General features: G+C 36.8%; 1 protein-coding gene across 1 annotated transcript in view; it reads right to left on the bottom strand.

Annotated features, from left to right (window-relative positions):
- Positions 1-15,846, bottom strand: part of LSM12 (LSM12 homolog) — a 28,739-nt gene extending 12,893 nt beyond the window's left edge. The window contains exons 1-2 of the mRNA XM_031966042.1: positions 15,656-15,846; positions 13,639-13,772 (exon numbers count right to left, since the gene is read on the bottom strand). Of these exons, the coding sequence (XP_031821902.1) occupies positions 13,639-13,772; positions 15,656-15,779 (258 nt within the window). The 5' untranslated portion in view covers positions 15,780-15,846. The remainder of the gene's footprint in view (positions 1-13,638; positions 13,773-15,655) is intronic.
- Between the last annotated feature and the right edge of the window lie 611 nt (positions 15,847-16,457).

Below are 16,457 nucleotides of genomic sequence, written 5' to 3'. Positions count from 1 at the left end.
GTTGTTTTGTTCTCATTGAAAAATCTACTAACAACTTTGTAAAAAAAAAAAAAAATGATTTGTTTTGGTCATTAACTATGTTAGTTCTCATTGAAAAATCTACTAACAACTTTGTAAAAAAAAAAAAAAAAAAAATGATTTGTTTTGGTCATTAACTATGTTAGTATTCAGGATTCCCCTCCTCTTTCCATGACTCAGATTCTTCTATAAAAAGGGAAATGCATAGGAATGCTGTGAGGGTAACAGATCACATTAATTAATTACTAAGAGGAAAGGTGTCCATTTGACTAAATTATTTCCTAATGATACCAGACTGGAGAAGGCCCAAGAATTCCATTTTGATGAGTTTAGTCAGAAAATGGTACATATTTCCATTTGTACCAGAAATCTGTTTTGGGCTACAGACATTTAAGGATTATAAAGTTCTTGACATCTCCTTTGGCTCTAACTACAATGCTGTGGACTAAGTGTTACTGCCATCCTCATTTTACAGTAGTAGTAACAGGGTCTCAGACTATATGTCTGATTTGGTATCTGAATCCGGTCTTAAGGTATCTAAGCCTATTATACATATGGTATCAGCCTATTATACACTGAGCCACACTAATTAGAAAGGTGGCTAACAAGTGTTATTAAGTGCTTTACTAACTAGAGAAAGGTGTTTTGATTGTTTTGCTTATTGCCTAAAAGAGCAATACAATTCAACTGCAAAAAGCATTTTATCATACTTATTATAAAATAAATGGTCCCTCCCTATTCTCTAGAAACGTATATTAATTCTACTGAGTGGAGCAGAGGAGAAATGCAAACAATAAAGCAAAGGTATACATATTAATTTGAAGAAGTAAAAAGTCCCAAATTATGAGGGAAGTGGCATATGAGCTTAACCTCAAAAAAAATAAAAAAAATAAAAAAGCAAAGGACTCTAAAATGTAGAGATTAAAAAAAAAAAAAAAAAGAGTAAATTCCAAGAATGAGAGACAGCCTATGTAAAGGCAGAGAGAGGACAGAGACAAGAATCTATGAATAAGCATTATTAAGTACCTACTATGTGCCAGGTATTACAACAAATAAAACCATTCTTCCCTCAAGGACCAGTAAGCAACAATAATATGCATCCATATAAGTATATACATTTTTAGGGAGGACCAGTCTTATAGTAAGTGGAGGAAACTACTGGTAAAGACTTTGCTCTATCACGGTAGATCAGTCTTCTCTCCAATTTAGCCCTAAAAGAATTAATTGGAACACAGATATTAAGTGATCTGCCCAGTCCCTCAGCCAGAATTGCCAGAAAATCAAAGCTTCCCAAATCTGAGGTCAGGCTGACTCTATCTTCTATGTCTAACCTCTCTGACAAAACAAAGTAAATTCATGGTAGTTTCAGAGAAAGGGACTAGGATCTGAAGCAATCAGACAAGGCTTCAAGTACCAAAGTAGAATTTTAACTAAGCTTTCAATAAACTTAGCTAACAATTCTTAAATGGAAGCAAGAAGAGTAAATTCCAAGCATGGGAGATACACAGCCTGTGCAAAGGCTTGCAAATAAAATACAAAGTTTGGGGGATATTTTGACTTATATGGAATAAAGGAACAATATGCAAAAAGGCTTTTGAAAAGTTGGCTGCAATTGAGATCTACATTTTCAGACATGGTCAGTATATTGATATCTTCTGCTTAACTAGCCTTCTTATAAAGGAAGGAGGACCACTGAATTAGTGAGCATTAAGAGATGCAAAAACAAACAAAAAAAAAAACACTATTAAAACATTAAAATGCATCCAAAAAAAAAAGCTTAGAAGAAACAAACAGGACAATTTTTTTTAGTGTATAATGTAATATACTTTTTAAAAACCAAACTGAAACTAGAGCCTTTTGTTCTTTGTATACTGAAATATTCCTTTGTTAATTAATCCTCATCAATAGAAAGAGAGAAAAAAAAAAAAAAAGACTGCAACCAGATTATAAAACACTTTCAGTGCCACATTAAGTTATCTTTTTTATCCTGAAGGTAATGTGGAGACAATGAAAGTTTCTAAAACAGGGAATTATATAGTCAGATTCATGCTTTATAATATTATTCTGGAAGCTGTGTAGATGATGATGTGGAGAATAGAACTAAAAGGTTTAAACTAGAAGACAGGAGTCTGATCAGAAGGCTGTTGCCATAATATGGGAGACAGAAGAGAAGTGTCTGAACTAGGGTGCTAGCCATTTAAGTAGAGAGCTAGGAGTCAGGAAATGTGGCTTAAGGACTAGCTCCTTCACTAATCAGGATATTTTAAACAAGTCACTTAACTTCCCTAGACCTTGTTTCTCTACAAAAGGATCTCACTCACCTCTTCTTAACCTTCCAGGAATGCTATGAAGAGAACATGTAAACATGAGTGATTTGGGCAGGAAAGATGCTTTAAAAATTGAGGATACACAATCATTACCTCCTCCACTAAAAACTAATCTTCAAACTTCCTATATGATAAGTATATCTAAACACTATCATATTTCCATAATGCAATAAACAACCAAATTCAAGATACAATCAGCCAGACCACAAACATTTTACAAAGTTGCTTTTTCACATAGCTTAAAAGAAAAACTTTATGTTATAATTAGCTTTAAAAGCTTAGATTAGTGGTTAAAACATAACTCTGTTGTCAAATAAAAAGCATTTGTACCTGATGTTGACAACATCTCATCTCTCTGCTTGAATTTATGAACCTGCTGTATGCAAGGGTCATTTCTTATTTCATTTACCATTGAAATCAAGCATTGTTCAATCACGTAAACCTGCAAGAGTGAAAACTAGGCTGGCAACCAAGTTGAAGTATTATAAATCAACAAGCTGATGCTAAAACATACAAAAAGATCAAAGGGTAGCCTGGGACAAGTGAAGGGAATATACAAATAATTCAAATCCAACTTTTAGCCAAGTTTTCTTCCCTACCAATTTTAGTCAATTTTCCCCAAGAAACCAAATAATCTTATGTTAGTACCTTCCAAACGTTTTAAGATAAGCATGAAAATGATCAAATTATGAGGGGACAGAAGGGAAACTCAATCATACAAATTATATAACTATATTATAGTTAAAACCTCAAAAAATGCTGACTATGCGTAAGGCTCTGAAAACATACCTAGTCACATGCTTAGAATTAGGGAGAATACCATCTCTGAAGTATGGAACCAACTAACTCCATCAGTTAGTTCCCACAATTTTGGGAAAAGGAAGAGTCACAAGGACAGGTGACTATAGTTTCTGCCAACCCAATCAGAGTTTTTTCCCTCTTTAAAAAAAATAGGACCTAAAAGATTCTCTTATTCAAAATACTAAATGATCATAAAGTGAGTAATTTGTGGCAAATTTACTAAACCCAAATTTTCTGTATTCCAACCCAGTATTCTTTCCACCATAGCATACCCTGTTTTTTTTTTTTTTTTTTAATTTTTAACATTCATATTCTCCAGGGCAGAAACAAGTTTTTTCATTCTGCAAGTCTTTATCTTGGCTGTTTTATCATACCACATATTTCCATCCAACTGGCCTTTATCCCATGGGGAATAATAAACAGGTTAAAACTGACATTTTTTATATGTGCTGTAACATGCAGAGTTATGCTTCTAACAATGGAGATGGGAAAACAGCACAATCATTAAGAGTGGAAACATGTTGGACTTGGAGTAAAAGTGATGAGGTCCTGGATCATGAGGGGGAGTTGGCAGAGGAAGCCTGAAGTACTAATCAGATTAGTCCATGAAGCAAGCAGGAAAGGGCACTGTTGAGGATCAGCTCCACCTTAGAGTCTCACATCTCTTCAGCCCAGCATCTTTAAACTGGTCTCATGATTTCCCTCCCAACCTTCTTCCCTTTTCAGACTTGCTTACTGCTGTCTAGGGTACTTCTATGTTCCATCCCCCGTGGAGATATATTAAGTAACCCCACCATATTGCATCCAATCAGAAACCAATTATGTCAAACCCATGAGATTAAATTTCCCCTACAAATCTGCTCATGACCCACAGCATCTTTGCTGAATCCCTTTTGGGTTAGCCTGGCCTTGTTATTTGGCCTCTTGGTGTCTTTCTCCTTCTTCTAGCTAATTCTTTTAGGGTGCTAAACTCCTCTATTAGCCTGCCAGTCAATGGCTCCCACCACTTCATGAAGTATTCCTTTTCTCCTGGTTAACTGTAGATTCCCCTAGGGAACTTGTCTTTCCCTTTATTGTTAAAACCTCTTTCCTTTCTAAATACATGCTCTCCCAAATTTATTTCATCTTCACCACTTCCTGGTCCCTAGATTATCTCTTCTCATAAAGGGTATCTTTTGTCAAGGAGAAAGACTGCTATGACTGTCTCACATGCCCAAATCCTATCACTGGGTACTGGGCCTCAATCTTCTCAAAAGGGCCTGCACTTAAAGGCCAGTTCCAAGGTTTTCCTAGATGTCTGACTTTGGAGAAGACCTTTCATTCTCCAGAGGCTAAATTGTCTTCTTCACTCATAGGTGAAGGAGAAAGCTGAACTAAATGGTGCCTAAGGTTCCTCCCAGCTTTAAAGACAGGACCCAATGACCTTACAACTAGGCTCATCACGTGATCGGCCACACCCACTGGTGAAACACATGCCTGTCAGTATCTTAAAGGCCAGTTTCTTCCCACTGACTAAATGTTTTCACCCAGGAAATAAACTTTTCACTGCCTCCTGAGCTAATGGACCAACCCAGCTCTGGTTTTAACCACTACACAGCTCAGACTGACTCCTAGAAGTATAACAATGGACATTTTTTAGAAAATTTTACATATTTTCTCATTTGGCCTCAACAATCAGTACTCAGGTATTATGATTCCAATATTATAGATAAAGGTAAAAACTGAGGCTTAGAAGAGATTAAATAACTTGCCCATGACTATACAATATCAAAGATATGATATAAAACCAAGTCATCTTCCACTCCCTCTTTCTTGGCCCCCTCAAAAATCATGCAATGTTTCTCAAAGTATAGTCCAGGGAATCCTGAAAATCCCCAAAAACCTTTCAGGAGGTCTGTGAAGTCAAAACTATTTTCATAATTATGCAAAAACATTTTAATGTTTAATATAATGTCAATATAACCCACATAAAAATCCTTTGGGATAGTCTTCAATTCTAAATAAAAGAGTCCTCAGACCAAAAAGTTTGACCACTCACTGCCCTAGAAGGACTCTCACCAGGGGACTTATTCCTGATCTATTGAGTGTTTCTCTAAAATCACTTTCAGGAGAACTCCAATCAATAGCGTTTACTTTATTCTCTCCTCTCTGAGCTCCTCCACCACATAATCACCAATTGTCTTTTGGATGCCTGTGCTCTTCCCCTCATTCTTTCCAATCTCATACCTCCAGGCTTTCCCACTACAACCAATATTAAATCAGTTTTTCAAGTGATCCCGAATAATGTCTATCTACACCCTTCTAGCACCACTTATCATAACTTTAGGATCAAAGTTTCTCTTCATGGCTATTACTTCCCAAGTGCGTTGTCTCCATCACTAACTAAAATGTAAGCTTTTAGAAAGCAATATCTGTCTTTGCTTTTGTATTTGTATCCCCTATATTAGCTCACAATAACCAATACCTCATTTCTGACTCCAAAATTAGTATCTTATCCACTAATTCTTTAGTAGGAGGATGAATTTAATTCAAACTATTTTTTCTATTTCTAATTTAAATTATAATTTCTATTTGTTTGGCAAAAAAAGTAATAATATTATTAATCTCATTCAGATTGGAACTCCCCTTCTTCCCTACCCTCTCCCAAAATGAATATACCATTTTCATAACACAGACACAGTTCCAGGGATGGGTGGTCAAGATATGTTGGGATGTTCATGTGCCTCATATTGACTTCACTGAAATAGAGCTCAATGGACATACACTACTTAGCAAAATTCTATAGCTAGAGAAACTTCAACTTTAGGAACACACTCAAATCTATAAACATCAAAAATGGACTAAGATTATTTTTATTCTCCCATCTGTTTAAATTTTGAAAGTAGTAATCCTCAATTAAAGCCAACTTTTTTCCTAAATGTGACCAAATCTCAGAATCAGAGATGAACATAAAAATTAGCTCCTTTCAAAAATAAAATTTCTTTCACTTTCCATGCCAACTAGAGTTGAATCTTTTCTTTGTTAAGAAATGGTCAACTACATTCTTTGCATTGTCTCCTCACTTGTGTGGACATATGCAATCAAATCACTAAAGGGAACTAAGAGGAATAGAATCAAGTAAATTGGTTACTGGCAATGCTATTAAAATATATCAAAGGGAAGAATGAAACCCTTGCTTAAATCAAGTTTTTGGATTATTTAGAGATTTTGTTCTGTTTCCCCACAACTAATCTAAATTTAACTTTCCAAATCCCCTTCCATTCTTCAAGTTTTCTCTAACTTAGAAAACTGGTTTACAGTCATCCCTGTGCCAAATGCATACAATATACTTATCTAAACAGGTGAATGTATACTCAAATGGGAGAGTTGAACTAGATAATCTCTAAAGTCCCTTTTAACTATTAACATTCAAGGAATCTCTTCTTCCTTGTACTTTATCAGGCTTGTTATACATTACTCCCTTCCAAACTAGGCTTTTTGGTACACAATGCTGTGCCTCCTATTCTATAACGTTGCATAGACTGTCTTCCACTACTGGAATGCATCCTTCTCATTTTCACCTTTTAAAACCTTTAGCTTCTTTCAAAGCTCAATTCAAGCAGGACCAGGAGATCATTATATACTTCAACAACAATACTAGATGATGACTAGTCCTGATGGATCAGGCCATCCTCAGCAACAAGATCAACCAAATCATTTCTAATGGAGCAGTAATGAACTGAACTAACTATACCCAGAAAAAGAACTCTGGGAGATGACTAAAAACCATTACATTGAATTCCCAGTCCCTATATTTATGCACACCTGCATCTTTGATTTCCTTCACAAGCTAATTGTACAATAATTCAGAGTCTGATTCTTTTTGTACAGCAAAATAATGTTTTGGTCATGTATACTTATTGTGTATCTAAGTTATATTTTAATATATTTAACATCTACTGGTCATCCTGCCATTTAGGGGAGGGGGTGGGGGGGGTAAGAGGTGAAAAATTGGAACAAGAGGTTTGACAATTGTTAATGCTGTAAAGTTACCCATGTATATATCCTGTAAATTAAAGGCTATTAAATAAAAAAAAATAAAAAAATAAAAAAAAAAAACAAAGCTCAATTCAAATTCTTACATGCAGTCTCTAATAATACTCTGACTTCTAGTGCCTATCACCTCATGTTAGCTTGTATTTACTTTGTATATACTTATCTATATATGTTACTTTTCCAGCAGACCTGAAGCTCTGTGATTGTTTCATTTATGTTTTTGTATCCTCAGAGCCTGGCACAAAGATGCTTTAGAAATGTTTTTTTGATTGAGTCTTGTCTCTATCAAGTGGTGAAGGGACCATCTGTTCTTTTCTTTTTAAATAAGAGTTAAGTATCTAATACCTAGTAAATACTCAATATATTGAGTATAACAAATAACATGATCCTGAAATATAAGTTTATTTTGGTATCCACCAAGATTGTGATTAAACTGACAATATTACCATGATACATGCTGGCAATTCACCACATACTAGATTCATTATGAAACTCAGGGTAGTATGGGTAAGAACATTTAAGGAAAAAGCCTCTAAAATATCTGACAAAATGCTGGTATCAATATTTCCTGTTTTGTCTAAGAGGTATTATTTAGCAAATCACATTTAGTTCAGGGCAAATATATAGTATAAATCCTATGCTTAATACTTGCCCCTATCCCCCATCCCTACTTAAAAACTATTAGGTTTTGTAGCACTTTAATTTATCCTACTTGATTATAACTTCTTCCTGTCAGAGAAAATGGGCTTGTCATATATTATCTACCAAAAAGCACCCAGCACCACGCCTTAAACAAACTCAAACATTTCCTTAACACTATAAAAGAGACTTGGATTAATTAAACCAAAAGACTTATGGACAATCCATAATAAATTCCTAAAAGTAAAGTTATTACCAGCTCTTCACTCTAATCCCCAAATCAAAAATGGCTCATTCATGACTTTTAAGTGGTCTATTAACTTTCTTTTAAGTCAATCCTTGATTATATGCACTAAGGGAGCTGAACAGCAGACTAGAATATTGTAAAAATCTAAGATCCAAATTACTATCTTTGAAATGCTTTCAGATTTTCATTTGAATAATTACGTCTTATATTTAGAAAATTTATAACATAATTGATAATATGTTGATAATCATCTGTCTAGAAAAGCTTAAAAAAAAAAATCCTTCCCCTCTTCCATTCCCTCCTGATTTCCCCTTCCCATCACTGAGAATGGATGGCATCATTTTCCAAAGCAATAAAAACACCATCCTAAAAGACCTAACCTACCCCTAAATGGTTTCAGGTAAATACTTTCTCAGGGAATAGAAAAAATAATTAAGTTACTAAATGTTTCTTTTAAAATGCCTTCTCCATTTTCTGATGGTCTACAATAAACAAGGATCTCATTTATAACAACAAAGGGTTTAATTAAGCAGAATAGTTACAATGCCAGCAAGATCAGCCAAAATGTGACTATATCTTCCACTACTAGAAAAGCTGAAAGACAATATCAACACAACACTGTTTGCCAACATCTTTCTTTCATGCATCTTAAGAGCATTTAAATATTACTTATACACTCTCCTATTCTGTTTACCCACTAAAGAGGATCCCAAGTTAACTAACCATAAAAAAATTATGGTAACTTCATCAGATGCTTGGAAACCCTAGCTGTATTGTACCATTCTAACTCAAATAAAGGAAAATTTCAAAGTAACTTGCTTCTAGGAAGGGGGAAATCTAAAATAATTTCTTGCACATGACAATGTAAAGAACTAATAAGATGAACCTCAAAGAACTTTCCAACCTCATTTTAGTCATGAGTTTCAGCTATCAGAAATGCATAGGTTTTTGGGGGTTGTTATACTCCTCTCTCTGGGAAGAGGATATAAAATGTAAAAAGTCTAAAACATGAACAGCAGAATCTACAGACACACCAACAATCTGCAAACCTTCATAACAACTGACCCCTAAATAACAGATATTTTAGTACAAATAACTTTGAGAAAGGGACTTCCCCTGACAGTACCCATTTGCCAATCTAGAAAAATTAAGTTTGAAAACATCCCTTTCTAAATACACTCTCCTTTAATACACACTATAAATATGGAGAATGTCTCTTCAAATCTCCTAAAAAAAGATCACAGACATCATGAGGAAGGTATCCTCTCTAAACCTTATTTGCATATGTCAAATCTCATGAACTATGCAAGTAGAAAAAGGATAGTCCAAGGATTCGCTTAACTGGTGACTTCAGTGGGAAACACTGAGCCCCAACAATGGGGAGCCCAGACTGGTTAAATGAAACATTTCATAAATATATGCAACTGATTCTATGCAACAGTAGCCTTGGAACCGAAACTTGAGACCTTTCTGATTTGCAAACCCTTATAGCATTTTGGTGAGACAAGTGTTTCAAGTCCATGTCACCTCCAGGAAACTATGTCAATTACCGTATACTATTTCAAGGGTCTAAGAACTTCTTTGCTCCCTTAATTGCTGATGGAGTTTCCCACACATCCCAGAAAAATAGCAAGACACATCTTATTGTCTTAGCATTAATAATCCAAGTGATTTAGAAAGAATTTAAACACTGTGTTAACTGGGCATTTCCAACATCTGTTAATTAAATTAGCTTTGGTTATGGAATTCATTCCCTTCTCACTTTTGTCTTTTTCCTTCAGGAAGCAGCTCAAGCACCATCATCCTTGTGAAGACTTTCCTGATTTCTCCAACTGCTAACACCCTGTCACTCAAAATGACTTTTATCCAATTACTAACTCTACTTCTACTTATTCTCCATTATATGTGTTCTTGTTTTCTTACACTCCTAGCAAATAGGAATTGTTTTGTTCTTGGTATTCTGTTGCCCAGAAACTGGCACAGCATCAAGCACACAGTAGGTATTTAGTACATGCTTGCTTACTGATTTGGTCAACTAATGGATCAAACAAGTAATTTGGTAGCATTAAGAATTTACAGTCATATGGAATTTTAAAGTGATTTGAAATATATGATCTATTATAACAAAGCTAATTTTAGATTGAAGTAGTTAGTTGGAACAGTGGATATTGTTATACTGTGGCATCAGGAAGATCTGAATTCAAATGCTTGCTCAGATACTTTGTGTTCTCTCAACCTCAGTTTCCTCATCTGTACCTATATTTCCAAGGGCTGTTATGAGAATCAAATGAGTTAACATATGTAAACCAAAGCTTTGCAAAACTGAAAGTATGATATAAATACTAGCTATTTTACCAAGGATACAATCAAGCAACCACTTATTAAGCATCTACTGTGTGCCAGGTACTATGCTAGGAATTGGAGATACAAAAATGAAAATTAGTTTCTGCTCTTATCAAACTTACATTTTATTGGTAGAAATAGTATGTATAAATGTAAGTAAATACAAAATAAATAAATAAAAGGTAATCAAGGGAAAGGTACTAGGCAGCTGGGTGGACAGGCTCAGTAAAGGAGCTTCATGTGTAGTGTGGTGTGAGAAATGTTTGAGACAAGGAATGATTTTGGTATGCTTTCATTTTGTGACAGCAATGGTCATTTGTCTGTGCTTCTACTGACAGTAGGCTGACTCAGAATGGCTGACCTTGACCAGATGAACCCGGATTGGGCTGGTTTCCCCATCTTTAGTTCTCTGTCAGTGGAGTGCTGGATCTCTTGCACGTTGTTTCATTGCTCTTTTATTCTGTAGTTTTTAAGAACGGATATTACTCCAAGAAAACCTACAAAAGTCATTGCTCTTAAAGAGCTCACTTCAATGACTATGAGAAATATTGCAGCAGCTCTTGGTGTAAAGGAAATCAAGAATTTCAAGGATCATTCAAGCCCATAATGAAACAAACTCAGTCCACCAAGGCACAAAAGTGCTTTTCAAAGTGTGGCTGAAAATAAAAAAATGATGCCCGGAAGTTGCTAACTATTCCTGTAAAATAGCCAAATTAATGTTCAGCAATCAATCAAAGACTTTCAGAGATACATGGTAGATAGAGGAGTTATTACTGATTCCTCTGTAGTGAAGTATAGACTTCTTAAAATCGAGAACAAGACGACCAGCAAAAAAACCAACTAACTTGCAATGAAGAAAAAATGCTAGTCATGGGCGAGACAACATAAAGACTAGAGTACTGAAGACTAGGAAAAGAGTAGTTTTTACTGATGCCTAACATTTTCAATCAAGATTATACAAAACCAGTCACTAAGAATCCAGGTTAAGTCTGTGACATCTTCTTCAGACTACGGCCACCTACCCCCTAAAACGTTTTAAGGATTTTTTTTTTTTTTAATTCTATTGGGCCTTAAAGTCTTATCTCCACTGAGGGGAGGATATGCTTTGATAAATGTACTGATATAATGAAGAGCTGAACTACCCAGAATTACAGAAATTCATAAATAGAATACAGCAATACAACTTTACACCATGCTAACATTAACACATTAGATTAAGAAATATATCCAAGAGATAAACATAAATGTCTCTACAAAAAAGGAAATTACTCATTTTAAACTATGAGTTATGATCAAGGTTAGACTTGAAAAAAATGGACTATTTGCTCAAATATGTTTAATATCCAATGTGATAAAAGTATAGTGATGAAGAATTAAATCTAAAAATTTTGCAAATTATAAAATCACAAAAAACAAGTGACTGAAAAAAGATAGAATGCATATTTAATGGTTTTTTTAAAAGATGTGAAAAACTAAGTTTTATCACACAAGCCAAAAAAAATTATTTTTTATTTTGTCCCCAACAACTCCCATGCTAAGATAGACCTTAAGCTGATATTTAAAAGAAATTAGAGATTCTAAGAGGCAGAAGTGAGAAGGGAGTATATTTCAAGGATGAGGAACAGTCTGTGTAAAGAATGTATGGGATTGTTCTATAAGGAACAACCAAGAAGGCCAATACATGAAAAGGAGTAATATATATATGACTGGAAAGGTAGGTTAGGGATAGGTTTTGAATGGTTTTTAAATAGATATCTAAATCTGAAAAAAGATTTCCAGCAGCCATAAATAAGACCTTGATTAACCAATAATAATACTAAAAGAGACAACACTGAGCCATTTACTTAAATCAAGTAATGCACAGCATATCCTGAACAGTCAGGCCCCTGCACTCAAGCTTAAATACAGCAAAGATTTGGACACTGTGTATACCAGTGGTCCAAGTTATTAACCTTAACAATCCTTTCTAGGCAAAGAAAAGTCATTCAGCTTTTCAGTAAAAAAGTTAAGAGCCCCCAGGGCCAATGTAAGGGATTCTGATACAAATCAGTCACCTTGAAGACAAGGGCAAAGGTGCTACAGTGTTAATGCCCTTTCATAAGCAACTCAGCCCAACAGCCTGATTTAAATTGTACCCCTGAAAAATCTATACTTCCCCTTTTTTGCTTTGATTAGAACAAGGAGAAGGATATCCACTACCCAATATATATTCTCATGTGGCTCACTGGAAGGTGACTTCATCTTTAAAGAAACAAAAAATATGAAACATGACATAATACCACTCAGTCAAATACATTATGAAGCTAATGTACTCTTAATGTCTGTGTGCCCCCAATACAGGTGATGGCAAAACACTAGCAGCATGGGGTTAAGAGAGATTCAGAAATCATTTAATCCAACCCATACCTAATCAAGAATCCCCCTCCAGGGGAGGGGAATCCACTATCTCCCAAAACAGCCCATTCCCACTATGGATATTCCCAATTCTTACAGATTTTTTTCCCTCATGCCAAGCCTTAATCTGCGTCTCTGTGCATTGTTCTTGGCCTAGGAGGCCAAATAGAACAATGCTAATTCCTCAGTTACATGAATGCAATCTTCTATTTTATACTAAATCTAAACCTGGTCCCACCAATTCAATGAGCTAGAAGCTCAATGAGGACAAGATTATGTTGTGTCTTTGTACCTCTCCAAGTACCTAGAATATAAATGGGATTCAGTAGCTCTTATGTGACTGCCTTACCCTAAAGGCCTTTGATGTGACTGAGAGATACCAGCTGTTCCTCCCCTTCAGGAAGTCACCTCATCTGTCCTCCTGCCTCCAAGAACCCATCAGGAGCTGAAACCCTGTCCTAAAAACTCTGTAGCAGGGGAATCCATACTATCTCTCCATGACATAGCTTACAGATTTGTTAGAGGAAAACAGCGGAAGGTCTTCTCAGAATATAGGGACACAGGATAATGGATTCAGTGCCTTTTAACTTTTCAGACAAGAAAAAAAGTTACAATCCCAATCCTCTTTGAGGGAAGATTTCTCCCTTAATTGCATTCAGCAATTCAGAGAAAAAATAAGCCTCTTAGAAAAGGAAAGAGGCATGAATACAAGGGACAATGAGTTAATGAAATAAATGCAGCTGACAAGATTTCAAAGACAAAAGTCACTCAAATAGTCTAAGACCCAGTCCTTCCCACCATTATATTGAGCCATAGTTGGCCTATCATTCTTACCTTGCTAACATTGAGAGAAGCTAGGGGAGGAGGGGTTTCTGTGCGGTCATTAATTATTTCAATTTCCGAGACAAACTGTAGATTTATAAGCAGGATGTCTGCATGGTTAGGCTTTCCACTGGAAGAGGGACATTCTAGAAAGAGAATAAAGTTAAGGAAAACAAGCAGACAGAGACATCAACAAATCCTGATGGGACTGGAAAACATTTTCTCCTTACTTCACCCAGAAACCAAAGGATTTCAGGCTCTACAAACAGGTTCAAATTTGTGAACTCTGACATGTTTTCATTATTTCTTCCCTGCTAGTTTTTTGCACAGAAATCCAGTGTAATTTTTATGCAACATGTGTATTAGTTTGTCTTTATATTCCAATGTAATTTTTAGCATAATTACTTTGTTTATAAAGTACTTCTTATTTCTGCAAGGTATTTCTCATCTTATTTCATCATCAGGTTGTTAAAGAGAGGTATTTATCCCTACCTTAAAGAGGAGCAATTAGCCTATCCAAGGTAATCCCACCAATTCATTGATTAACAAGAATTCATTAAGCATCTATTGCACAGGTAATATTCTACTAAATGCAATGGAGATTACAAAAGAAAAAGTCATTTATAGCATATACTTAGTAGTATACTTGAAACTAGAGTTTCTATCAGTCAGGCTAGCATGGGTTGCTAATTTTATAGGTGCCATTTTGCTGATGGTAGTAACTCATCTAAAAAAAGGGACTATGCCATTGAAAATAAGCTGGAAAATCACTTTCCTATGCTAGAACTGTAAAACAAATGGATATCTGAATTGTTATCTGGAATTTAAATGTTGGCCATTCCCAGACCAGCAGGCTCAGTTAGACTTAACATACACTTTCACTCTGGAAAAAAATTTTTAAAATGATCAAGGAAACAATTGTAGAGGGAACTACTTATAAAGAAAAAAAAAAATCCCAATACCTTAAACATACAACATTTTAGATGTGAGTAGATGGCACAGTAGGTAATAAGTGTCAGACTTAGGGTCAGGAATACCACAGTCATATCCTAACTCAGTCACTTACTAGCTATGTAACAGTGAACAAGTCACTTAAACCTCTTCAACCTGTTTTTTCTGCTGTGAAATGGAACTAACTGGACCTATCTCACCAAATCGTTGTGAAGATCAAATAAAATATTTGTAAAGCACTTTACAAACTTCAAAATACTGTATGTGTTAAGTTATTACTATAATTATTTTCACATCACAAAGAGTACCAATTTAACATCTCTACTTAATATCAGCACCCCTCCCCCAGAATAAAACTTTATTATTCTTTATCTGGGATACTCAACTAAGTAACTCCCCCCCACCAAAAAAAAAAATTTTTTTTAGCAATTTTCCAGCACAGAATAGCCGCCTCCAAGAAGGATCACACAGAATAGTAAGTGAAGTCTCTTTCCAGCGGTCAATCATAACCTTCATCCCCGAAAAGAGAATGGATACCAATCATGGCCCCTAGTTTCATTTTCTGAGCCCAAGTCTTTTTCCGTGGGTTAAAATATACACACCCCCTCTCCAAATTCAAGAGCTCTCCCACCGGCTACAAGCACAAACCCTAACCTACACACACCCCTCTCCCACGTGACAACAGTCCCTTCTTTCATCAAGGGTCCGCAGACTCTACCTTACAGCCCCTCCCTTCCTCCCACTAGCCCTAGGCTAAAACAGCGTCCCCTCCCCAGGGGATTCAACCAGAACAGCCACCCGCGTGTCGAACCCCCTCCGCCCACCTCCCCTGCCTTCCTTCCTCCAGGCCCGGCTCCCGCGAGGGAACTAAGACCCCAATGGGGAGAGGAAGGGGACGGCAGCAGGAGGGGAAGAAGGAACTAGGGCTGACCACGCGCATGCGTCCTTGGCGCCGCGGTCGCCGGTCGCCCCTTAGGCCCCGGACCCGGCCCGGCCCGGCCCGGCCCCAGCCGCCGCCGCCCCCCCACCCGTGCCAACCCGGCCTGGAGTCCCAGCCGGCCCTCGATGAGAAGGATACTGAGCGCCAGCATCTTGGACTGGTAGTCAAAGGCTACCACCTCTCCCTGCAGCCGCTGCTCTTGGCACGTTCGGCATGAAACCTGGCTCCCAACGCTGAAGTACTCGCCCGGAGGAGCCGCCATCTTGGGAGAGCAGCGGCGGGCGGCGGGGCAGCGGCGAGGCCGGCCCCCTCAGTGCGCCGGCACGCACGCGCAGCGCGATTGCGTCAGCGTACGGGGGCGGGGCCACAGGACAAACTGAGAGGGAGGGGCTCCGAGGTACCCGAGGAGAAAGGAGAAGGAAGGAGAAAGCAGGGACTAGAATGGATTAGGGAGTCCCGGATCAAAAACTTGGAGGAAGAAAAATGAGGCGGTGCAAACCTAGGAAAGGGGTCCGGCTCTAAATGACCCTCTACTCTGAGCTGACGGTCTTCATCCCTTTCTCCACCTTTCCTCCCCGCTAACTCACACAACTTGCCTAAATTTAAACTAGATCTTCCAGTTCCTTTCAGCTTTATATGGTTTTGAGGAGTATTTGGGGGTTTGGATTTTTTTTTGGGGGGGGGCAGGGGTTCCCAAATAAATTTCAATTTGAGACTCAATTGTTTAAACTTCCCCAAAAATAAATTTTACTGCACACATTTGCTCTTCTCTCCTTTCACAAAGTGAAAGAGGAAATACAAAGGGATAGGGAGCAGACAAAAGATCCTAAAGTTGAAATAATCCAGTTTAAATGAATTCCTTGATAATAAGGCTTTACTTTTTTAGCTTTGTATGGGTAGGATCTAGTATCTTGCACATAGCGGTTGAATTTATTTAGCT

The sequence above is a fragment of the Sarcophilus harrisii genome, chromosome 4 (genome assembly GCF_902635505.1).
Source record: "Sarcophilus harrisii chromosome 4, mSarHar1.11, whole genome shotgun sequence".
Taxonomy (NCBI): Eukaryota; Metazoa; Chordata; class Mammalia; order Dasyuromorphia; family Dasyuridae; genus Sarcophilus; species Sarcophilus harrisii.
Note: the sequence above shows the minus strand (reverse complement) of the source record. Positions and strands in the feature narration are given on the sequence as shown.